At 40.0% G+C, this 26,273-nt stretch overlaps 1 protein-coding gene and 1 non-coding gene across 3 annotated transcripts in view; both read left to right on the top strand.

Annotated features, from left to right (window-relative positions):
* The window catches only part of PROSER2 (proline and serine rich 2), a 68,426-nt gene that overhangs the window by 19,974 nt on the left and 22,179 nt on the right, over window positions 1-26,273 (top strand). For both annotated transcript variants that reach the window (XM_036761342.1, XM_036761341.1), the window contains exon 2: window positions 9,591-9,809. In XM_036761342.1, coding sequence (XP_036617237.1) covers window positions 9,672-9,809 — 138 coding nt within the window. In that variant the 5' untranslated portion in view covers window positions 9,591-9,671. The remainder of the gene's footprint in view (window positions 1-9,590; window positions 9,810-26,273) is intronic.
* LOC118852498 lies at window positions 15,845-15,966 on the top strand. The gene has a single exon (XR_005010572.1). It is a non-coding gene; the product is annotated as a U6atac minor spliceosomal RNA (small nuclear RNA).

Below are 26,273 nucleotides of genomic sequence, written 5' to 3'. Positions count from 1 at the left end.
CCTAAACCCTGACCTGTACCTACATTTCTGCAGTTCTCTTGTGGAGAATAAACACTGGCCACGATTAAATTACACTCCCTTTTCTAAGTGCTAGCCCAGACACCTGGGGCCTACTTAATTCCAAGTCACCTGGATTAAGACAAATTATCTTCTCTTTATCTTCTCTATCAGTCAGTCCAACTAAAGACTAATTTATGGAGACCGTGATAGCTATCTTCTGTGTCTGAAGTGGCTGTCACATGAAAGGAGGATTAGATTTGTCCTTCTTGGCTTTAGAGAGCAGAGTTAGAGCAAAGGTAAAAGTCTGCAGGGGGGCAGGCAAAGGTTTCTTTTAAGAGGGAAAATTCCTAAAGATTAGAGCTCTCTGGAAGTAGAATGGGCTTCCTGAGGAGTTTAGGGGTTTCCCCTAACTGGAGGTCTATCAACAAAGGCCATGTGACCACATTTTTGATACAATGGGGATTATTTGTTCAGGTGTGGGGTGGACTAGATCAGGGATTCTTTTTTTTTAATAATTTATTTTTTCCCCATGGTTACATGTAAAAACAATTTTAACATGCATTAAAATTCTAAATTTTAAATTTAATTTTAAAATTTAGCATTCATTAAATTTTTTTTCTTTCTCCCTCACCTCCCCCCCCGAGACAATAAGCAATTTGATGTAAGTTATACATGTTCAATCATGCAAAATATATTTCCATATTAGTCATTTTGTAAAAGAAGATGCAGACCCAAAGGAGAAAAAAAAATAAAGAAAATGAAAAATAGTATGCTTCAATCTGCATTCAGACTCCATCAGTTCTTTCTCTGGAGGTAGATAGCATTTTTCCATCATGAGACCTTTGGAATTGTCTTAGATCATTGTATTGCTGAGAAAAGCTAAGTCATTCACAGTTGATCATCTTACAGTATTGCTGTTACTATGTACAATGTTCTCCTGGTTCTGCTCACTTCACTTTGCATCAGTTCATATAAATTTTTCCAGGTTTTTCTGAAACCCTCCTACCCATCATTTCTTTAGTTCAGTAATATTCCATTACAATCATATACTACAACTTGTTCAGCCATTCCTCAATTGATGGGCATCTCCTCAATTTCTAATTCTTTGACACTACAAGAAGAGCTACTATAAATATTTTTGTACAGATAGGTCCTTCCCCCCTCCTTTTTTGTAGATCAAGTGTTCTTAATTGGGAATCTATAGGCTTTAGATTTCAAGGGGCCCATAAGCTTGGATGGGAAAAAATTACATCTTCATTTTTACTAACCTCTCACTGAAATATATCATTTCTTGTAGTTATGAATTTAAGCAACAAATATTGTCCTGAAAAGGGGTCTGTAGGCTTTAGCAGACCATCAAAGGGGCCCAAGATGCAGAAATGGTTAAGAACCCCTGGCATAGACACCGTCTAAAGTTCCTTCCAACTGTGACTCTGTGAAAGAGGCTGTGACTTTGTTTAGCTAGTCTGTGGATAAACTCGAGGTAGGTTTTGCTGGCTAGCAGTTTTTCTTCTATGCACAAAGACTAAAAGTACAGAATATATAATGCAAGCTGCTCCCTGAAAGAGAAATCCATCTTTTTCACACAGGTTTTCTTCCAGTGACGTGATATGAATACAAATCATAGAATGTCTAAAGAATCTAAATTGCAGGTAACTTAGTGGACAATGGGGAGAGAGCTGTAGTGTGTGGAATTAGGATTACTATTCAGAAAGTCGTTGTTGGACCTCACCGCAGCGTGATGCAATGAAAAGAGCATCTGGATTTTAGAATCAGAGGACTAGGTTTGAATCCTAGCTCTACCATTTATTATATCTGATGGGCCTAATTTCCTTATCTCAAAAATTGGGGCCAGAGTGTTCCTTATTATGTCCTAGCTTACCTAGCCCCTAAATCACTGATCTTATTTTTTTTAAAGATTTAATGTATCATAAGTCATTCTCCAATTGATGCATGGTCAAAGCTACGAACAGGCAGTTTTCAGATGAAGAAAATAAATCTATCTATAGTCATATGAAAAAATGCTCAGAATCATTATTGATTAGAGAAATACAAATCAAAACAAACTCTGAGATACCACTTCACACCTATCAGATTGGCTAATATGACAAAACAGGAAAATGATAAATATTGGAGAAGAAGTGGCAAAATTGGAACACTAATGCATTGTTGGTGGAGTTGTGTACTGATCCAACCATCCTGGAGAACAATTTGGAACTATGCCCAAAGGGCTATAAAACTGTGCATACCCTTTGACCCAGCAATACCACTACTAGGTCTGTATCCCAAAAAGATCGTTAAAAAATGGAAAAACCTACATGTACAAAAATATAGCAGCTCTTTTTGTGGTGGCAAAGAATTGGAAATTAAGGAGATGCCCATCAGTTGGGGAATGGCTGAACAAGTTGTGGTATATGAATGTAATGGAATACTAGTGTTCCATAAGAAATGATGAGCAGGCAGATTTCAGAAAAACCTGGAAAGACTCATGTGAACTGATGCTGAGTTGAAAAGAACAGAACCAGGAAAACACTGTACACAGTAACAACATTGTGTGATAATCAACTTTGATAGACTTTGATAGACTTCGCTTTTCTCAGCAATACAATGATCCAAGAGATTTCAAAAGATTCTTGATGGAAAATGCTGTCCACATCCGGAGAAAGAGCTATGGAGTCTGAATGCAGAGTGAAACATGCTATTTTCACTTTTGTTTTTTCTTTCTCATGTTTTTTCCATTTTGTTCTGATTCTTCTTTCACAACATGACTAATGTGGAAATGTGTTTAAGATGATTGTACATATTTAGCCTATATCAGATTGCTTGCTGTCTTGGGGAGGGAGGGTAGAGGGAAGGGAAGGAGGGAGAAAAATTTGGAACTCAAAATTTTGCAAAAATGAATGTTGAAAACCATCTTTACATGTAATTGGAAAAAAATCAAATACTATTAAGAAAAAAAAAGGTCTAATGTATCAGTTTTTTCCCCTCTCTCATTCCACCTCAAATTTCTACATAAACTGGCTCAAGTCATGCTATCCTAGGGCAACTAGGCAAAATTGTAAATCAGTGGACATTTGCCTTCATTGTTTTTACTCCCTTTTAAGGCATCTGCCCTGGATACTTCCATCATCTGGACCTGCCCTCCCTATTCTAGATGGGCAGGATTTATAAATGCTATGCCTTCCTCCTCCCCGAAAGCTAAAATTCCTGTGGGTATTATCTCAAGTCAGAATCTCTGTGCCTTCTAAGGTACCAAATGGTTAATCTACTAAATAATTTCCCACCATGCCCTTGTTGGGGGCAGCTAGGTGGCAAAGTGGATAGAGTGCAAGGCCTGGAGTTAGGAAAACTATTCTTTCTGATTTCAAATCTGTCCTCAGACACTTACTAGTTGTGAGACTCTGGGCAAGCCACTTAATCCTGTTTGCCTCAGTTTCCTCATCTGTAAAGTGAGCTGGAGGAAGAAATGGCAAACCACTGCAGTATCTTTGCCAAGAAAACCCCAAATAGGGTCGTGGAGAATCAGACTCAACTGAACAACAGCATGCCCTTGTTAGCATGTCAGTGGAAAGAAGAATCTTCACTTGATTACTTTCCCAAAGTTGGTCTCCTTCCCCTTTCCATCTTTAATAGAAACCACTCTCCTTCCTCCCAGACTGTGCTTTACTAACAGATCCAGAAAGAGAGAGATACTTTGATCCCTTCAGTTACCAACATTATGGAATGTTCTTTTCCCACTTTAAGACATGAGGTGCTGAAGAAAATAGGGAAGCTGTGTTATTTTTTTTTTTGCCCGCACTGCTACTCCACGATATTTTTGTTTAAGTCTTGTTGATTCCAGCTAGGTGGCCCATTGGACAGAGTGCTGGGCCTGGAGTTGGGAAGACCTGAGTTCAAAACCAGCCCCAAACTTGTCTGACCTTGTGCAAGTCATTGAACCTGTTGCCTCACTTTCCTGACCTGTGTTTTTGTTGTTCAGTTGGTTCAGTTGTATCCTACTCTTTAGGGGTTTTCTTGGCAAAGATACTGGAGTGGATCACCATTTCCTTCTCCAGCTCATTTTACAGATGAGGAAACTGAGGCAAACAGCCTTAAGTGACTTGCCCAGGGTCACACAGCTAAGAAGTGTCTGAGTACAAATCTGAACTCTGGTCTTCCTGATTCCAGGCCCGGAGCCCTATCCACTGTGCCACCTAGCTGCCTCTTGCTAGTATCATTGTTGAGGATCAAATAAGATAATATTTGTAAAGCATTTAGCACAGCATCTGGCACAACATTAGTCAATAATAGTCAATAAATATTGATTAAGCACTACATGTGTCAGGCGCTGTGCTGAGCCGTTGGGGATATAATATGAAAAAAGGAAGACAATCCCTGCCATCAAGGAGTGCACAGGACAATGGAGGAAGACGATATATAAAAGGCTGTAAAAAAAAAAAAAAAAAAGGAGAGAGAGAGAGAGAGAGAGGAGGAAGGTACCTGTGAAGGAAGGGGACATGAAGATGTTAGAGGCATGGGAATAGTGCAGCTAGGTAAGAAATAAGATGTCTGAGCTGGGCTCCCTCTTTCAATGGAGCTTTGGGAGTTCATGGTCCACTCTCCAATAAGAGGGGCAGAAAGCAGCGATGGGTGGAGCACAGAGGCTGATGGGATCTTCCCAATATGGAGCTTCCTAGGGCATTGGGGAGAAGTCAGAAAAGTCCCAGTCATGCAGCCAGGTGAGAAATGTACGAATAAGATAGGCACCACATAAATGCTAGCTATTAAATTTCCTATGATGGTAGTACCAAATCTCCTCTGGTATCTTCAAGCCTCATGCTTCGTACTCATTTAAAAAAAAAAAACCTTGCCTCCTACTTGAAGGAGAAGTGTGAATGAAAAAAGAAAAGTGCATTTATTATGCACTTACTGTGTGCTAGGGACTGTTCTAAACACTGAGGATAAAAATAAAAGCAAGTAAGATAGGAATCTAAAAATGCAAATTTTTTTTGCATGAAGAAATCACTCTGTGCACAGGCACATCTTTGGCAGAAACAGATGTAGCTTTAGGGATTTAGTAAAGCAAAAAGTTTTTTCTTCACATGGCCAAATGTATTTTTTAAAAAGCATTTATTAAGCACTTGCTTACTAGTTGCCCAGCACTCTGATAAATGCTGTGGATAAAGATTTTTTTAAAAATAGCCCTTGCCCTCAAGGAGCTTACTTTCTAACAAGACAACACAGGAGGAGAATGGTACCTAGAGTGGTGGTGTTTGTTCTGAGGAAGTGGAGGGAGCAGGTCCACTCTCAGTGGCACGCAGATGAGCTAAGATGGGTGGCTGAATGGGATGTGAAGATGAAGCATAGGGTGATGTCGAGAGTTAGCCAATAGTTGGCCAGATGGGCTGGTTTGCACATACTCAATTACCAGTCATCGAGGTTGGGCCCTAGGGTGTTGCTTCAAAGAGGAGTAGATGAACTTCTTAAGTTACTGGGGCCTGGATTCTAGAAGTTCTGGTGAGAAGGTCTAGGTCTTAGGTCTAGTGTGGAGGATACAGTCTAAATGGAGAAGTGGAGGTCAGGGGTGGCAAATAGATAAGGAGTGAGAGGGCCTGGGTCAGATAATCGGAGGAGGGATCTGAACTTTGTGGCTACTTTCCATGTCAGACAAGGGCTTACCTAAAAACTGAGAAAGCCTCCAGGCAAGCAGTCAGGGCTTCACTGAGCCCTGAGCTAGAATTTGGGACTAAGGAGGTCAAAGCAAGAAATGGCCAACAGTATCTTCCAGACCAAGTGGAGATAATGAGAACCTGAGGGTGTCACTCTTGACCATTGTGTACAGCTGTAGCAAACTCTAAATCCTTCTCCTAGATTGAGGATTAGCAGTGGGGTTCTCCTGTGGGGAAAACTGGTCCAGATCAACCAGATCAGGGATGGGGAATCTGTGGCCTCGTGGCCACATGTGACCCACCAGGTCCTCAAGTGAATCAGTCAAAGGGCCCCACTTGAGCACCCAGAGGGCCACATGTGTCCTCGAGGCTGCATGTTCCCCATACCCACCCCTGAACCAAATTGACATCCCTCCCATCCCCTGCCTTACCTTGAAGTAGATGTGTTCTTTGGTCCAGGGATTCCTCACTGTCACTTTGAGAAGGACTACCTTAGTGGTACTAAATACCTAAAGCCACTCAGTTGGAGATGCTCCTGATTAAAGGGTGGTCTTGTCTCTGCAAATTCTCTGCCCCTAGTCCTAAGTGGGGAGGGAAGTATATAGCTATAATTCCTTTGCCTATTTACGAACTGATACTTCAAAAAGTATCTCTATGATCCCTACTTGATAATGAGAGCTGATCTATGACTTTAAGGTTTACAAATCAATCAGTAAACCTTTATTGAGCACCTACTGTGTACCAGGCTCTGCACTAGGAGCTCAGGATACAAAAAGGGAGTACAAAGTGCTTTTGTTGTTGTTCAGTTGGGTCAGACTCTTCTTGACCCCATGGACCACAGCAAGCCAATATTGTCCACAGGGTTTTCTTAGCAAAGACACTGGAGTGGTTTGCCATTTCCTTCTCAAACAGAGGTTAAGAGACTTACTTGTCCAGGGTCACACAGCTAGTAAGTGTCTGAGACTGGATTTGAACTCAAATCTTGCAGACTCCAGCCCCAAGGCTTTATCCAAGTGAACTTCCCAGCTGCCTCACAGAGTGCTTTACATTTACAATTCTTTTCACTTTCACTTTCACAACTATCCTGGGAGGTAGGAACTGTTTTACCAGTGACCCCTCCAGGTAGAGGGGTCTGGGTGGGAGGTGTTAAGATACTTGCCCAGCATCACACAATTAGAAAGCCATTTCAGCATAATTCAAACCTAGGCCTTACCAACTCTCTAGTGATACTCCACACTGCCTCTCTGTCCTAAGGTGTGTTTGGGTGTATGTTGTTCTTTAGGGAAATTATTCTCAAGGTTGTGTGGGTTCATCTGATCTCAAGAGCCTCAGAGAAGGCATAGTAGGCTACTTGGCACAGCATCATACCAACAAGTATGTGATTAACAGGACTTTCCTTATGGAGCAAATACAGAGTGAATTTCTATAGGATCATAGCCATTTTTGCCCAGTGTTTTGCTACCTCCTCTGATCTTGGAAGAGGCTTTGCTAAGGGCGCTTGATTTCCTGTTGCTCAGGAGCTAGGCTGGGCTGTCCGCCAAAACAGTCAGAAGAATACACAGGAGTTAAGTGAGTTTACATGGACAACCCAGTTGCCTTGTTCTTTGAATTCCTTGTGAAGCACCTCCCCCTCCCAACCCCCCCAACCCCCCACCCATCATCTAGTACTATCCTGAAGAAGACAACACTCAGATCTCTGAAGAATTCTGAAATCCCACGTTTGGCTGCTAAGCCTCAGTTGGTAGCCACAAGCTCGTGCCAGCTGACAATACACAGCCTTTTGCATGAGTTTGGGCACATAAATGGACCAAGGGAGGGAATTTTCATGGTGCTTCAGTTTCTGAGGCTAAGGGAAAAAAAGATTGTTATTATTAAATAACGGGGTATAGAAAACCTGAGACCACCTTCTGTTAAAACACTAGCTTTGCAAAGGAGGTAGCCAAGAGTTCTTCAGAGCAAATGGTATAACTTATCTTTATGCTGAGGGGCTATAGGGTTTTGAAAAAGAAAATCTTAAGGTTTGATTGCAAAGCTGGATTCTAACTTGTAGATTTAGCACCTTGAATCCTTCTGTCTCTTCTGTTTTAAATTGACCGGTTCAGTAGCCCTGGCTTCTGGACAACTCTTCACTTCAAGGACTCCTAGTGCTATTCTGTCTGGGAGATCCTGGGTGGAACCCAGCCCCTGCCGGGAGATGGAACAGAAAGCAAATTCAATTCATCCTTCAAGCATTAACTCCTAGTCTGTGCAGAGCATTGTGCTGAAGTGATTGCGTTATCACTAGGAGAGATTTAAAAAAAAAAAAAAAGGTTAGATAAGACATAGCTCCCATTCTCCTGGAGGTTAGTCTAGTATAGGAACAAGACAAACATAATATATAGTATGCATAGTAAGTACATTAAAGAGATGTAAAACATGGTGGGCAGCTAGGTAGTACAGTGGAAAGAAGGCTAGGCCTGGAGTCAGGAAGACTCATCTTTTCAAGTTCAAATTTGGCCTCAGACACTTCACTGTTAGCTGTGTGACCCTGGGCAAGTCACTTAACCCTGTTTGCCTCAGTTTCCTCATCTATAAAATGAGCTGGAGAAGGAAATGGCAAACCACTTCTATATCTCTTCTAGGAAAACCCCAAATGGATTTACAGAGAGTCGGAATCTACTGAAAAATGGCTTAACAACAAAAAAACAAGGTGGAAAGTAATTATCAACATGGGGCTGGGGAAGATGGAGGAATAATGAAGGATTCAAGGACCAGATGACCCCAAGTAACAAAAGTAGATTGGATTGGGCAGCTAGGTGGCACAGTGAGTAGAGCACCAGCCCTGGAGTCAGGAGGACCTGAGTTCAAATGCGGCCTCAGACACTTGACACATGTACAAGCTGTGTGACCTTGGGCAAGTCACTTAACCCCAGTTGCCCTGCCAAAAAAACAAACAAACAAACAAACAAAAGTACATTAGATTGAGAATCAGGAGACTCAATTTCTTGACTGGGCCCTGGTACCAACTTACCATGTGACCTTGGGCTGGAGTCCAGACTTAACCTTTCTGTTCCTGTTGGGTTCAACTAGATGTGCTCAAGTTCTTTCCATGTAGAAGAAACTCTCCAAATTAGGCTATCTTGGTTTAGTAGGAAAACAGTGAAGACTTAGGGTGGAATTAGAAAAGCTTAAGAGAGTGAGTTAGGGGAGGGGCTGTCATTTTAAAGAAACCAACATCTACATTTTATTTTTTATTAACATAGGCACTTTTAATACTATACTAGACTTAGTACCTTTGGATTTAAAACTATAGAATAGAATGGTGGGACAACTAAAGATGATACCAAGATTGTTTCTTACCAATTCTGATTAATGTAGTAGCTTTGGAACTAAAAATAAGTCTGCCTAGATCTAATTATTTAGATCAGGGAGGATTCTTAAACTGGGGTCCATGAATTTGTTATTTTAATATTTTGGTAGCTGTATTTCAGCTTGTTCAGTTTCCTTGGTAAGCCTCTGTGTTTGATTTTATGCATTTCGAGGCATTGTTCTGAGAAGCAGAACCTAGACTTCACCATACTGCCAAAGGGGTCGATGACACATGAAAAGCAAGAACTCCTCATTGAGATTCTTGTAATTGAGGGAGCGATGAAAGAGAAGAAAATGCAGAACTGTGAGAGCAGACGAGGGCGTCCAGATTTGGTTCCACTGCATTTCCAGCACTAAAAGAGTCCTCATTATACCTACTTAATCGGCCCCCATGTGTACTTTGGGTTACTAAGCCATTGTTGACAGAACTAGGACTCGGGTTTCTCATTGACTTGTTTTGATCTAATGGTCAGCTTATTCAAGTATACTTCCTGAATAAGTTGATTTCATGCTGGCACTTTCATTTTGTAGGTTGAAAGTCAATTTAAGATCTAGGTCACACTTAACATTGCATGTAATTTTTTTTTTTTCCAGAAATGATCCTCCACTCCAGGATTCAGTGCCGGCCTCTTTTCTCATTGTTTGACCAAGCAGGCTGCTGAGCTTCCTGTGGGGATGCCCAGAAATCATCTGACATCAGATTGTTTAGAAATGGACTCTGACATGTCACCCAGCTACAGGCACAGTGACTTAAGCAGAGATGGGAGTCTGGACAGCAGAAGGAGCAGTTCTCGGTCCAGAAGTTTTACCTCGGTAAGTGATGGCAATACCTAATGCTTGCATGTATGCGTGTGTGTGCACGTGTGTGCATGTGGGAGTAAATCCTCTCCAACATAATTTTTTTTTTAATTAAATACCTTTTCCTTTGGGTTTCTTAGAATCTATGTGGTTGGATTTTCTTGTTGAACCTTTCTACTGTACAGGGCCCACCCTTAGGGTAAGGGTGGAGCTGAAAAGGGGATGGAGTGTGGGTTCCCTCCTGCCTCTCTGGGTCATTGGGCAGGATCAGCATGGGACATGCCAATGCCTTAAATAAAGTACTATAGTTAACCCAAAGCTGCTGCCTATCTACCCACAGCTACTAGCACCCAAAGAAGATGTGACATTCTCTTGAAAAAATCCTAACTTCTATTCTATAAATAAAAGAAACGAAAACCACAAAAAGGCAGAAGTCTCTGCTTTGCCAGCTACAGTTGGTAAAAGATACCAAACTCAATGTTTGGTATTATTAGGCATTAAAATTCTTTTGACTCAAACATAATTTAGCTAAATGTGAATTCATATTAAAATACTTTTCAAACAAGGCTAAACTTATAAGTGGGGGTTTGTGATATAGGATCTAGCTGGTGTGTATACTTGAGGACAAACACATGAATCCCCTACGCCTCAGTTTGCTACTGGTTTGTCTTCTAAGTTTTTTCTCCCTGCCTTCAAAGGTGGTCTAATAGGTATGTTTTGGAGTATGCTTGCAAATTTCCAAAAATTACAAATACTTTCTAACTGGCTCAGCCTCCACTCTAGAGGAAACCAGGTAAAACTCCTTTCCCATGGATTAGGTTACCCTCTCTCAATCTCAAACCACAAATTATAGGCTTAGTCAAAACTCGGCAATGGTCATGTAATTTATTAGAAGTATCAAGTAATATAGTAAATACTATACTGGGGCTCACAGCCAGAGTCACCTCTGTGCTCTAGGAGAACAGGGGTAAAAAGAGCTAATTGATTGGCCTTCATTGTCACTAGCTGTCACATCTGCTGGTTTAACCTGGTCTCAGTTCCAGTCTATGCCTGCCACGTACTTTCTTCTCTCCTTTACCTCTCTGGTCCTAATTGCTGATCCCATATGTTCTATTTTCAGCCTTCTGCCTTCCCTATCTGGTACACTAAAACTCAGGTGAGAGAAGTCCTTTATCAAGGTCACTGGCACCCCCAAACAAATCGAGGTCTCCTTAGAATGGATATTAACAGAAAAGTCTGAGGGTTCTCTCTCCCCCAGACAAAGTCCTCCAAAGCCTCTGTGATCCCTGGAAAGTCACTCACGTTCTCTCTGATCCTAGATCTTGGCAACTCAGGGTTACACTAACACCAAGATAAATAATCACTCTTTTGCAAACAGAGCCTACCCCCTTAAACCAAACAAACAGGGACTTCATTATTCAGCTTTTGAAACTTTGCAAAAGTAAATTTTAGTTTTAGAAATGTGGCTTATCTTCCTCCAAATTCCCATAATACTTTGTGTGTATCTCATTGCATTTACATAGACAAAGTGGAATGTAAATGTCTTCTCCACCATGAGTCAAAAAACTTTAGGAGAGCAGCAAACATGTACCAGCATATAGTAGATATTTAATAGGTGTTGGACCGAATTTTCTTATTTTAATAGTTGCTGAATTGAATTTTGCTCTTCGTGGAAGGATGAGGTTCTACATTCAGAAAATTAGCCCCATAGTGTCACTAGAACTTTGAAATTCACCCTACCTCCATCTTACTATTTCTACTCTAGTGGGAATCCCAATTCCCTCTTTCCAGGAATTCTGAGGCCTGGATTTAACCTGTTATAGTGCAGAGCAGATAACTGTGTATAGGAAGTCTAGAGTACATACAGAGAGGAAATTTCAATGTGTCTCAAGTCTTCACAGAAACATAGAGCCACTGGAGATTTTCTGTAGGACTGCTACATTATTGTAGAACTCCATTTCCATGTTTTCTTTTTAGTACTATTTCACAAAAAAAGGGAAAAAAAGAATATTCACTAGCAGTGAGAAGCTTAAGATGAACTGATAAAAATGTTTCTAGAAATTAATTCCCTGGAATGCTTTAAAATGAATAATTTGGGGGCAGCTAGGTAGCGCAGTGGATAGGGCACTGGCCCTGGAGTCAGGAGCACCTGAATTCAAATCTGGCCCCAGACACTTACTAGCTATGTTGCCCTGGTCAAGTCACTTAACCTCAATTGCCTCCCCCGAACCACACCCCCCCCCCCAAAAAAAGAGTGAATGATTGGAATTAGCTATATATTAGTTTCTGGGCTATCACAAAGAATTTCTTGAAGATAGAAACTGGAGGAAATCAACTTGAATCTGCCCCCCTCACTTCTCATCTAGATTTGAAAAACAAATCAGAATGAAAGTATGCAAACTAATAGCTTTGTCCTTTTCTTTCATCAACAATACTCTCTGGAAGGCGGAGACATTTTAAATTTAGGTGAAGATGAGTGAGCATGCCTTAAGGCTTTAATTTAGTGTAGTGACCCTCAAAACTGTGGTAGATTTAATTTCATGAGAGGTAGCATGGTGTGGTGGATGGAGAGCTGACCTCACAGTCAAGAGAACTTGGGTTCAAGTCCTGCCTTGGAGATACACACACACACATACACACACACACATACACACACACATACATAAATGTGCATGTGTATTGTGTGTGTATATATACACATATATATGTATATATACACACTAGCTGTGTGACCCTGGGCAAGTCTTCTAGCTTCTCAGTTCCATTGGCCAGTGGGGTCAAACTCAAATAGAAAGAGGAAGCAACTATGTGATACCTAAGGATTCTTGAAGGCCACATGTTGACTTATAAAACCACAAATTAACAGTATCTGTGTTTTATTATATTTTTATTAATTTTATTGGATATTTCTCAGTTTCATTTTAATCTAGTTCAGGCTCCACTTGGGAGTGTGGCTGGCATGTTTGACCCCTCTGCTCTAGGCAGCTCTCTAAGATATAAATTTCAGAGAGCTGTTGATCTTCCTTGGTAGAAGGAGTTTCCTCACCTGGGAGTTCCTCATAACAACAAAATCACTGACTCAGTCCCTATCCTTATCCCTAAAGAACAGTACCAGACCAACATAGATAATTAAATTTTTAAAAAATTTCTTAAGTGCTTGTTATCTTCTAGAGAAGATAGAGTTTAGATAAGAGGGTTATAATCTCCTAAAAACTATTGGCAGATACACTGGAGGTATAATTCTGACATCCTATTGGAAAAAAAGTAATAAAGACATCCCTCTGAATTATGTCTATGGGGAGAGGCATAAAGACTTCCTATGATATGCCCAATATTGTATTGATGAATGATATAAATGTTATCTGTGTTCCTGCCCTCGAGAAACTTACAGAATTTTTGTTGTTCAGTCGATTTCAGGCATGTCTGACTCTTCATGGCCCCAGTTGGGGTTTTCTTAGCAAAGATACTGGAGTGGTTTGCCATTTCCTTTTCCAGCTCATTTTACAGATGAAAAAACTGAGGTAAACAGGGTTAAATGACTTGCCCAGGGTCACACAGCTAGTAAGTGTCTGAGGCCAGCTTGGAACTCAGGAAGATGAGTCTTCCTGACCTGGGGCCCAGCACTCTTATCCTATGCACCGCCTAGCTGCCACTGAAAAATTCCACCAAAACACAAAGCAAGGTAAGACATCCTGAGACACGGTCAGTGGTCCAAGTCCTAAGTGCCACAGGAGTTCAGAGGACAGAAAGGAAGAGGGTTTTGTAGCAGAGCACTTGACCAGGTAGCAAAAGACCTGGCTTCTGGTTCTAACCCTGCTATTAGTTTGCTGTGTAGTCCTGGGCAAATTTGCTTAATCCCTGAGACTGCATTTTCTCATCTTCAGTCTGAGGACTTGGCACTGGATAATCTTCAAATCCCTTTCTATCTTCTGGGCTGGAATGATATGGGAAGCCTTCATTGAGAAGGTGGAGCTGCCTTTCTCAGGGATACACAGACTATGCAGAGACTGAGAGACACAGAAGAGGCATTTAGGTAGGGGCGTCAACAGGCACTAATCTGTAGAAGCCAAAGGGCATGTGACCCAGCCAGAGAAGAGTGTCTGTGTCAGGGAGGGAGTGGTAGGAAAGAACGTTTGAAAGATAAATTGGGGAAGGATTGTAAATAACAGATTTAGAAGTTCGGACTTTATCCTAGGCCTTGGGATAGGAACCATTGAAAGTTTGGGAGTGACTGGAAGCAGTTTCATGAAAAATAATACTCTTTCTACTTTATTGGCAAACCCTGGCTTAGTGACCCCGCGGTTACTCACTGGTAGAAGCGTTTTTGGCCTTGCCTGTTGGAAAGTAAGTCCTTCTCCCAATCTTGGCCCTAGAGAAGAGGTGATGAAACATCATCTTCTCTTTTTAGGATAGAGGTGAGGGATACTGTGGAAGCAGTATTGTTTACGTCATCACATTTAGTTTTGTGGTTCGGTTTTGCTTAACTATTTCTCTTTATTACAGGAAAGGGTTCAATAGGGGGTATGTTGGGGAAATGATTAATATTTAAAAAGTCACCAATAAAACTTTTTTTTAATTGAAGAAGTAAGTTATTTTGGCTCCACGGATAGATAGGGGCCTCTAGAAGTATTGACTATATTTTTCCTGGTCACTGATAAACTTCAAGAATCTATACTCACTGTTCCCACCTCTTGACAACCCACTGTCTCTTCCAACCCTTATAATCTGACTTCTTCATGAACTACTCCTTTCAAAGTCACTGCTAACATTTTAGTGGCTAAATCCAAGGTTTTTTTCTTAGTCTTCTTCTCTTTTCTCTTCAGAATCTGTCCCTTGGTGATATCGCCATTATTAGTCAGCAAGCATTCAGTGAGTGCTTATTATGGGCCAGGCATTGTACTAAGGACTGGTGATTCAAGAAAGGCTAAAACATGCTCCCTGCCCTAAAAGTAAACATATTTTAATGTATGAAACAACATGCCAATGACTGTGTGCACGTGTATGATGTGTACAGTGTAAACGGGAGGTCGTCTCAGAGGCATAGAGCTAGGAAAGGCCTCTTGTACAAGGTGGGATTTGAGAAATCTTAGAGGAATTCATGAGGTGGAGGTGAGGAGAGAAAGCATTTCAGGCAGGGCTGATAGTCATTGAAAAGGCACAGAGTTGGAAGATGGGGTCACTTATTCAAGGAACAGCAAGGAGTTGAGTATATCAAGGACAGTGAAGTGTAAGAAGACTAGATAGGTAGGTGGTGAAGGGCTTTAAGAGTCTACCAAAGGATTTTGTATTGAATGCTAGCAGAATTAGGGAACCATTGGAATTTATTGAGTAGGGAGGTGACATGGTCAGACCTGCACTTTAGGAAGATCACTTTGGCAACTAGATGGAAGATGAAGTAGACTAAGGATACTAACCAGAAGGCCACTGCAGTAGTCCAGGTGAAATGTGATAATGGTCTGCTGTAGGCTGGTGGCTTTATGAAGGGAAGGAAGGGGAACCTATGTGAGAGATATTGTGAAGGTAGGAATCAAAAGACTTGGCAACATTGAATATTTGTGGTGAGTGCTACTGAAGACTTAAGGATGACACAAGCTATGAGCTTAGATGACTGGAAAAGTGGTATCATGGACGGTAATCAGGAAACTGGGAGGGAAGGGAGGGTTTGGGTTCTGTTTTGTACATCCTGAGTTTGAGATGTTTATAGGACATGCAATTTAAGTGTACAATAGTAAGTTATAAGAGTCAAGAGAGAGGCTAGATAAGTAGATCTGAGAATCATCTGCATGGAGATTAGGTTTAAGGCAAGCATTCAAGGTCATGATATTTTTGGAGATTATCTGTTTATTGATGCTATTCTTAATTTAATAGGCACTTGTATATAACTAGATAATCTGATAAAGATACAGAGTTTGACTTAAAATTTTGAAATTACTACTTTTCTGCCAAAGGATTTAAATGCACTTCAAAAATGTCTCTTACAGTGGTGGAAGCAATATCTTAACCCCTCCCCCCATGCAGGTTAGGCTAGTTTTTCCTAAAAAGGTATCGAGATGTTGTTTGAAAGAAGTTCATGCTCCCCTTGGTAAGGGTGAAAGAGGTCCTAGTGGCCTTAACAACACATATACAGCTAAGTTGTTACCACATACCCTGTGACATCTGACCATGTTTTTAGATAGTGTAAGCTAATGAACTATGTAGCGACATATGTCTGACTCAAGATGAAGAGGAATGGGAATAGGAGGAAAGGTCGCCGAGCAAGGATGCAACTTGCAACTAGCTCTGGGACATGAGAAGAAAGGAATTTCCAGCTGCTTTAATGCCTCTAGGACATGGTTCACTGGAAGATCAAGAGTTGTTTTAACTATACACTATACAAGTGTGAAAAGCGGGATTGTCCTGAGTGTTCTCGGCAGGCTGGTGTAGGGGAGGGCTCAAGAGGAGGCCAGTTTGAGGAAAGGCTGTTTGGAGATGTCTAAGAATTTGGCATTGGGTCAAGTAGTGATCAGGGGTGGATAACGTTCTCTCTCCTCTGCTGACTACTGACCCCTCTAGCTTCCTTTAGGTCACAGCTAAAATCTTACCTTCAACAGGAAGCCTTCCCCAACCCTTCTTAACTCTAATGCTTTTCCTCTTTTAATTCTTTCCTATTTATCCTGTATATAGTTTGCTTTGATCTGTTTACATTTTGTCTTTTCCATTTCATTGTAAGGTCTCTGATGGTAGAGACTGTCTTATGCTTTTTTTAAATCCCTAGTGTTTAGCACAGTGCCTGGCATATAGTAGGTGCTTAATAAACGTTGACCTTTTAGTTAATAGATATTAAATCTCTAGCTTTTGAACTTTTAGTGCCTCATTGTGAATTTAATATTCCTGTCTTACATTTGGTGTGACCACCCCCAACCCTAACCCCTCTCCCTGTTCCTGCATCTGTTCATGCTCTGAGTGGCAGCTGCCTCCTTCAACCAAAGGGCTCATTTGCCAGGCTCATGCTATGAATGGAAGGCTGTCGTTGATCTTAGTGGTTGTCAAAGTTTCTTTCTGCTTTAATTCTGCCTTAGATGATTTTCATGGAACAAATGGATAATTTTTACCCTGGTTTGTGGTGAATGTACAGCTGCACATATCAGCTGATTCTTTCTCTTTTTTTAATCACATTAATTTGCAACCTCCTTTATGTACCTTGAAATACTCCTTTGAATAAAATCTTTATGAATTTAAGAAAAAAAGGGATTGAGATAGTCTTCAAAACAAAGAGCTTCCTAGGGTTTAACTGCTGGATCATTCTGGGCAATTCAGGCAAGGTAGCTTGGCTCACCTACTCAGGGCCTAGGCTTGCTGATTATCCTTCTCCTGCTATGGATAAGCCCAGAACATTTAACTTTACAGCAGTGGTTCTCAGGCTTTTTAGTCTCAGGACCCCTTTATATTCTTAAAAATTATTATTTAGGACACCACCTTCTCCAAAGAGCTTTTGTGTAAGTTATATTTATCAATATTTACCATATTAAAAATGAAAGCATCTTGGTATAAATATGAAAATTGTTTTGAACTTTTGGACCCGTGAAAGGATCTTGGGAACAAATCCCTGGGTTATACTTTGAAAACCACTGTTTTATAACATCTGAATGAAGGAAAAGAATAAGGTAGTAGGTGTTGTTTAAATCTGAAGAGGCAGAAACTGAGGTATTCAGTTTAACATGAGTTGTTCCAGGCTTACTCAAAAGGTCATTGTAAAAGGCAAGAAGAGACTGGCTCTCCACCTATCACTACCTAATAACTCAATGAGCTGATGAACAGACCAACCTGTATTATTGATGATCTTAAGAACACACACAGTATGGTCTTTACTCTCACCTCACATTCAACAGTAAAATCTGAGAATCATAAAGTTGGAAATAGCTTTGCCATAGCACTCTGAGCTCAAAACTAACAGCTGTCAAATCAATTTGGTAAATTCTTACACCTTGGAAATATATCTTCTCACAATCTCTGATACCACCATACTTTCTTTTATTTTATTTTTTAGTAAATTTTTTATTCATTTCCAACTTAAATACAAAATGAGAAAAGAAAAAAAAGAACATTTCCTTGTATACAGCAGAACAAAAGAGAGGATTCAATATAAAACAATAAATTTCCATTTCAAGAAAACCTATATAATAAATACTGTATACTGTTTTCAAAGCTACCCAGCTTTTCTTTGCTTCCTTGTAGGTTTTCTTTTGTTCTCTGCTGTGTACTTTTTAACTTTATTTTTCCCCTCTCTCCCCCACCCTGAAGAAGGCTACAATTAAATGCATATATATCTATGTATATATATCACACATGCGTCACATATACATATATATACACCTATATGACATATCACATATACACATATGCATATATAATATCACATATGCATACCCAAACACACACACACATATATATATACATATATATACATATACATTCATACACATATGTGTAAAATCATACTATGCAGATTTCCACTTATCTCTTTCTCTAGAGCTACCACTTACTCTCACAATATACTTATAACCTCTTTGCAAAGGACTCCCAAAATTATTTTTCTAACTGTAATCTCTCTCCTAGACTCCTATGTCAATTAGCCTCTCTGAGCCTGAAATTCCCCCTTTGTAAAATGAAGAACTACCAGGACTGCACTTGAGGACTTGGTGGAAGGTTCCCCACCCCTGGATTAGACTCAATGGCCTCAATGATCCTTTTATCCTATGATCTTGCATCTCAAACTGCATGCTGCATCTCTCTACCTGAAGTCTAAAAGTCAGTGTCCAAAGTCCAAAGCTGAACTCATCTTCTTCCCCTCCTTAATGTGCCTTCCCTTTGCAACTTCCCTGTCTCTACTGGGGGCACTACAATTCTCCATATTGCCCAGGTTCAGAATTAGTTGCCAAATCCCTCCAATTCTTTCACTATAAGTAAAAAAATGGAGGCTCAAGAGAGGCTAAGTTACTTGCCCAAAGTCAAGGTGTGAATCCATTTGTCATGGGCTCTGCCAGGTAGGGGAGATTGGAAGGGAAGAGGAGGGAGCTTGGCCAGGGGTGCCATCTATCTCTCAGTCTTCTTGGTTTTCCTAATTTTGACTTATTTTTTTTTTCATCTTAGCATTAGCATTCAAGATGAATAAGTGCCTGTTTCTTATTGGTTTTCCTCATTTTAAAAAATTACCAGTATTTTAATGTGCCTAGGAAACTACTACTTTTTTAATGTGTTCAGAACACATTGGAAGTAAAAATCATCAAATTTAAAAATAACTTCTTTAAAAATGTGTTTTACATTTTTGAGAGAGATATCGTATAGTGAATAGAGAGCTGGCTGTGAATAGGAAGCCAGGAAAACCTGGGTTCACGTCCTGCCACTGACACATACACATACTTTTTGTATGTCCCTGGACAAGTCACTTAACTAGGCAGCTCTCTAAAACAGTAGGTTGCAGAGAAGATGCTAACCTACTTTGATACAGGGAGTTTCCTCATCTGAGAGTTCCCTATATCAGTGACATTATAGATCCAATCCTAATCCCTATCCCTAAATTCATTTTATAGTCAAAATACTAACTGACCTTAAGATCACAGTCAACTTTTTAAATGTGGGATATAGTTGAAAGCAAGAATGTTTTTAGATGATTCATGAAACCAAGTCAAGTTTCTGGTAAGATTAGAGTTGGGTTTTCCTATTAATATATTATCATAATGACTTGTCTTGCAGGCTTCCTCATTTTTCCTGGATGGCAGCTTTCCAATTAGCCAGACCAGATAGCTGGTGCTGGGTTTATTCGTGAGCAGAGAGATGAGAGGGAGAAAGGTCTGCCAGGGAAGTGTAGACTCCACCTAATCTTAGTTTTATACGCTGCTTTAAAAAAAGAATCCTGGGGTCTGGGGTGAGATAAGCCAGTCTGTTGCATAGAGTGGCACATCAAAATGAAGTTCCTGCTTTCCAAGGTGCATTTCTGTTTGTTGGTGGGCAGGTAGCGTTTTGTTGAGCCTTCAATGTGTCAGCATTCTATCATCACCAGAGAGTGGTCATTCTCAGTGATGTAGCCTTGCTGCCAAAGTGACAGGACCCCATGGAAGACAGGCCCTGAGAAGACATATTTCTCAGATGTGTTAGGCGGGGGGGGGGGGGGGGGGGGGGGGGGGGGTGAGCTTATTTTTTTTAGTTTATTTGGGATGAAATTTGAACAAATAATGTGACACTTTTAATGCCTCAGTTTCTGCCTTTCCGGATTTAAACAATATATCTGCTACTTTATTCCTTCATCCGGATGTTGTAAAGGTAAGAGATTACCTATGTGATGTGCTTTCGAGGTCTTTTGTAGACAAGTAGTAATTTCAAAATTTGTAGTCACATTCTATAGTTTTATCATCCAGTTTATATCTAAGCACCTAGTAACTCTTTAGAATAGAACCAATAAAAAGATAACTTCCACAAATGCTGAGGGTTTGAATGCCTGCCTTACACATAAAAACTATACTAGCTTTTTATACATTATAATGGTAAATGACACTCATAACCTGCTATGGTTTATGTGTTTTACATGTTTTATCTCATTTGGTCTTCACAACAGTCCTATGAGTTAGGTACAGAAAGATTAGCCTCTTTTTGCAGTTGAGGAAACTGAGGTACAGGGAAGTGAAGGGATTTGCCTAAAGTTGCATGTTACTAAGGGGAGGGCCAGGGTTTGGACTGAGAGCTTCAGACTCCAGTTGCCCTCCACAGCCCAGTTTTCTCTCTGGCTCCACCTATCACCTACCATCTTTGAAGCTCTTTCTTTGCTGTTGTATCCCTGATTTCTCATGACAATGATGGCATAGGTTCAGGGGAAATTAAAGAGAAGGAAACTGATCTCTTTCAGAGAAAATAAAAGGACCAAGGTACGGGGAGGAGGCAGATTAGAATGGAATTCAACGTTCTGGGCACCACCCTGAGAATATATGGTTTCCATTTCCAGCACCGGGTTAAATATGAAATTCTGTCTTCAGACCAGTTTTGCAAACCAATGTTGAGGATGTTAAATGTTGTTAAATGATGTTAAATGAGGATGTTAAATTGTACGCCCTTTAGGCAATATAAGAAATGTAAAGATGCATCCCCAGAGACTTAAGATCTATACGTAGATACCAGGTTAAGTCCCTTCTTGAAAGATCACAACTTGGGTTAAAGAGAATACTATTTTCTTTTTTTTTAATTTGAAAAAGTTTTAATTTTACAAAAAAAACCTAACAACTATTCTTTCATTTTTGTGTCTTGGTTTTTGTTTGTTTACTACATTAAGATAGCCACTTGATGGTAGTCTGATGGATTTTTTTCCTAATGGAAAGCCTTTTTTGTAAGTCTGTTTGGTCACATATTTTTTTAAATTAATTAGTTTATTTTTAGTTTTCAATGTTCAATTCCACAAGATTTTGAGTTCCAAATTTTCTCCCCATCTCTCCCCTCCCCCCCACCCCAAGACAGCATGCATTCTGATTACCCCTTCTCTCAATCTGCCCTCCCTTCTATCACCCTCCACCCCTTCTCTTATCCCCTTCCCTTCTATTTTCCTGTAGGGCAAGATATATTTCTATACTCCATTGCCTGTATATCTTATTTCCCAGTTGCATGTAAAAATAATTCTTAACATTCATTTTTAAAACTTTAAGTACCACAAGAGAATACTATTTTTCTTAACTGGTTACTGAAGATTTCCTGTCTTGAGTTCCATGTGTTGTATTTCATAGAAAAGGGTACAGTGGCAATACTGCTAAATATCTGACCTATCCTTCTCTTTCTCCTTTGCTGGACCCTCCTCCAGATCATGCCCCCTAATTGTAGGTGGCCCTCAGGGTTCTGTCCTAGGCCTTCTTCTCCTTCTATACTACTTTCCTTGGTGATCTCATCAGCTCCCATGGATTTAATTACCATCTCTATGCTGAAGATTCTCAAATCTACCTATCCTTCCCCTTACTCTCTGCTGACCTTCAGTCTCTCATCTCCACTTGCCTTTCCAACCTTTCTAACTGGATGTGCACAGCAGACATCTTGAACTCAATATGTACAAAACAGAACTCATGATCTTTCCCCCAAACCCCTCTCCCCCCTCCCCCAACACATGCCCCGCCTTCTCTGTTACTGTAGAGGACGGCTCCATCCCCCAGTCCCTTAGGTTTGTAATTTAGCAGTCATACTGGACTCCCCACTAGTTCTCACCTTCCCCCCCCCACCCAATATCCAATCTGTTGCCAAGACCTGTCAATTTCACCTTTGCAACATCTCTCAAATGCTCATCTTCTCTCCTCTGATGCTGCCATGGCTCTCATCATCACACACATGTATCACTGCAATAGCCTGCTGGTGGATCTGCCTGCCTCAAGTTTCTCCAGCTCCGACTCATCCTCCATTTGGCCACTAAAGTGATTTTCTTCTAGCACTGGTCTGACCACATCATCTTCATACGCAACAAACTCCATTGCTCCCTATTCCTTCCAAGATTTAATTCAAAATGCTCTGTTTGGCATTCAAAGTCCTTCATAACCTAGCCCCCTCTTACCTTTCCAGGCTTTTTATACTTTCTCTTGGCATTTGCCCTAGCTGTCACCCATCCCTGGCATATTCTCCCTCCTCCACTCTATTGACCTCCTCTGCTTCCTTTAAGTCCCAATTAAAATCCCACGTTGTACAGGAAGCCTTCCCCAACCCCTCTTAATTCTAGTGCCTTTCCTCTGTCACTTATTTCCCATTTATCCTGTATGTAGCTTGCTTTGTAAATACTTATCTACATGTTGTCTCCCCCCTTAAACTGTAAGCTCCTTAAGGGAAGAGATTGTCTTTTTCCTTTTTTTTTTGTATCCTCAGCACTTATTATAGTAACTGGCATATAGAAGGTGATTAATAAATGCTTATTGATTGATTTTTGAAGCCTGGATTCAGTGACTGTCTCTGACACTTAATACTTGTATGACCTTGGGCATACTCTGTGCACTTCAGTTTCCTCCTCTCTTACATGAAGGAGGGGTTGTATCTCTGGAGTTCCTTTATAGCTCATAATCTATAACCCTGTATAAATTTTATAGTAAATGTAGGAAACAAAAAGGTTAGTACATTCCTAAAATGTATATAGTCCTATACCAAGCATAAATCTTTATATTTCTAAAGTTCAGTAAATATTTTTTTTGGTCTTCTCTGCTGATCATGGAGGCTCCTAAAGCTTTACTGATGTCAAACAGAACAATTTTTTTGCTTCGCATTAACCCCTTTCAGATTTGGTCTTTTCTTCTTCCTTTTTGCTCATCCATTTTTCTTCAGGTTGTAGCTTCTTCCTTTGATCGATGTCAGGTTGCTTCTTCTTCCTTCTCCCCCCACCTTTTAGCTCTTGCAAAACATTCTCTTTGTAACAGCTTTGTAGAGTAGGTAATATAAGTGTTACCCTCAGGGAAGTGAATCATATGGTTAGCAAGTGAATCCTAGCAAGCCAAAATTCAAACTAAGGTCTTCTTAATCTGAACAGTGATCTTTCTACAACTAATTTTTATGTTGGATGTCACTCTGAAGAGTGAAATAAAATTAACAGCTTATGTGTAATTCCTTTCCTTAAAGCTAAGACCCTTCACAGATTTACCTCATGCAGCTTTACAGTTGTGAAATAAGTGAAGATCTAATGTCATTATTCTCATTTTATAAATAAATAAAATTGGGGGAAAAATTGAGATAACCCTTAAACTCCATAATCTCAAGTGCTTACTAGTAAGCTACCTTGCTTTTCTTGAGACTGAGTCTTTACTGAGAAGTTGTTCATGGAGAAATTCTTTGGTATTTCAATTCATCAAACATTTATCAAGGGTCTACTTGATATTTCAATTCATCAAACATTTATTTAAGGGTCTACTTCGTGCAGGGTGCCATGAGACCAGTAGGCAGCCTTTGAAATTTAGTGCCACTGCTGAAGTAGAGAGAGTTGAAACAACACATCCAAGGTCACCCAGGTAATACTGGACAGATGGGGGACTTGAATTCTAGTCCAGTGTTGCCACTCTTGCTACTATGCCATGCCATCTCTGTATCTGCTGTTTAGTCTTGCTGGCTATTTACGAAGAGCTTTGAGTTTCTCAGTTGAAAGTTGACAGATAGGTTCCAGTTATCTGTTCTAATTCCGGATTTGTTGATTTCCTTTAGATCAAGGGGTTCTTAATATTTTTTGTAACATGGATCCCTTTGGCAGTCTACTGAAGTCTATGGATTCCATCTCAATAATATTTCAAATGCATACTATACATGGGATCACAAAGGACACTAATTATATTGAAATGTACTTTTGTAAAAATTTTAAAAATAAATCTTAGAATAGGGACATCAGCTTCACCAGACTGCCAAGGGGGCCCATGAAATTTAAACAAAAAAAGGATAAGAACTCCTACATTAGCAGCTTGTTTGAATTGATCCTGTTGGAACTGTTTTGTTTCCACATTTATCAAGTGCCTACTAGATTCAAGGTACCTAGCAAACAAGGGCCTTGCAGGATACAAAGGAAAAAAATGAAATTGCTCCTGCCTTCAAGGAGCTTTTTATTGGGAGTGTGGGGGGCAATACAACATGTACACAAATCTATCACAAGAAAAATTGAGGTGGGAGAGATCATTCTAAACTAGGGAGGATTAAGACAAAGCTTTATGGCAGTAATGGCACCTGAACTCTAAAAGGTGGAGATGAGATTGAGTATATTCCAGATTTAGCCATTAGGAATTCATCCATTTTAAGGGAGAGATAGAATGGGGTAAATTATCTCACATAAAAGTGGCAAGAAAAAGCGGTTCTCTAGGAAGGGAAGAGGGGGCAGGTGAGGGGGAGTGAGTGAATCTTGCTCTCATCAGATTTGACCTGAGGAGGGAATACCATACACACTCAATTGGGTATCTTACCCCACCGGAAAGAAGGAGGAAGAAGATAAAAAAGGGGGGATGATAGAAGGGAGGGCAGATGGGGGGTGGAGGTAATCAAAAACAAACACTTTCGAAAAGGGACAGGGTCAAGGGAGAAAATTGGATAAAGGGGGATAGGTTAGGAAGGAGCAAAATATAGTTAGTCTTTCACAACATGAGTATTGTGGAAGGGTTTTACATAATAATACGCATGTGGCCTAGGTTGAATTGCTTGACTTCTTAGGGAAAGTGGGTGGGAAGGGAAGAGGGGAAAGAATCTAGAACTCAAGGTTTTAAAAACAGATGTTCAAAAACAAAAAAAGTTTTTGCATGCAACTAGAAAATAAGATACACAGGCAATGGGGTGTAGAAATTTATCTTGCCCTACAAGAAAGGAAGGGAAAAGGGGAGGGGAGGGGCGTGGGGTGACAGAAGGGAGGGCTGACTGGGGAACGGGGAAACCAGAATATATGCCATCTTGGAGTGGGGGGGGGGTAGAAATGGGGAGAAAATTAGTAATTCAAATTCTTGTGAAAATCAATGCTGAAAACTAAATATATTAAATAAATTAAATAAATTTTAAAAAAAAAGAATTCATCCATTTTGAGAGGGTTCTTCCAACCTATACCTTTGTGGAAGTGGGAGGTCCATAGGTGTTACACATTGCACATGTTTTCAGCTTCTTTCAGTATATTAATCGTGTTAATTTTTCTCCTATCTTTTACTTCTTTTTGTTTTTAAAAATACTATTTGTTATATAAGATGGTTCTATAGGTGGGATACTGGGAAAAACTATGATGATGTAGGACCAAAAAAAGACATCAATAAAAACTTACTTTAATAAAGAAAGAAAAGAAATCAGCAATAATATTTGAGGGAACAGTTTCAGTAAAGAGGTTCATTGGAAGCCAAACTATAAGGAGTGGAGAAGTGAGTGGGTGGTGAGGCTATTAGAGGCAGTGAGACCAGCAGATCCTTTCTAGGAGTTTGGCAGTGAAATGAGAATAGTTGTAAATGCATGTGCTGTCTTGTTCTAATCTTTGCCCTACTAGTTTGTAACATAGTGTTGATTGCTTTAGATCTTTGCTCTAACTAGTTTATGGTCTGACCGAACAGATTATTTAGAAATGATTCTCACATTAGTACCCAGTTATTGCCTTTACAGTAAAGCAACTGATTGCATTTGCTCCATGCTCAGTGTTCACTATATACAGCATTTTCATCTCTCGAAAATATTTGGGCTTCTACTCAGATTTAGTTTAAGAGCCTTTGAGTTCACTCTTTTCTTTCTCCTCAAGCTATATTTCCCAGCATTTTTGACCATTCTTCCCTTTGCCCTCTTAAAAGTCATTGTATATCAAGATATATGTTGATTCAGTTCTTTCAATATTATGTTAATTCCATAACCATGGGATAGAAATCTCAGATTTAGAATACTGCCAGTTAAATTATTGTTAACATAGACAGTCTAAAACCTATGATTCTTAGTACCCTCTGACCTTTTTTGATTACTGTGTCAACATTATTGAGGAAGAGAATGACACAAAATTGGAAGTTATTT

Source organism: Trichosurus vulpecula, chromosome 5, assembly GCF_011100635.1.
Source record: "Trichosurus vulpecula isolate mTriVul1 chromosome 5, mTriVul1.pri, whole genome shotgun sequence".
In the NCBI taxonomy this organism is placed as follows: Eukaryota; Metazoa; Chordata; class Mammalia; order Diprotodontia; family Phalangeridae; genus Trichosurus; species Trichosurus vulpecula.
Note: the sequence above shows the minus strand (reverse complement) of the source record. Positions and strands in the feature narration are given on the sequence as shown.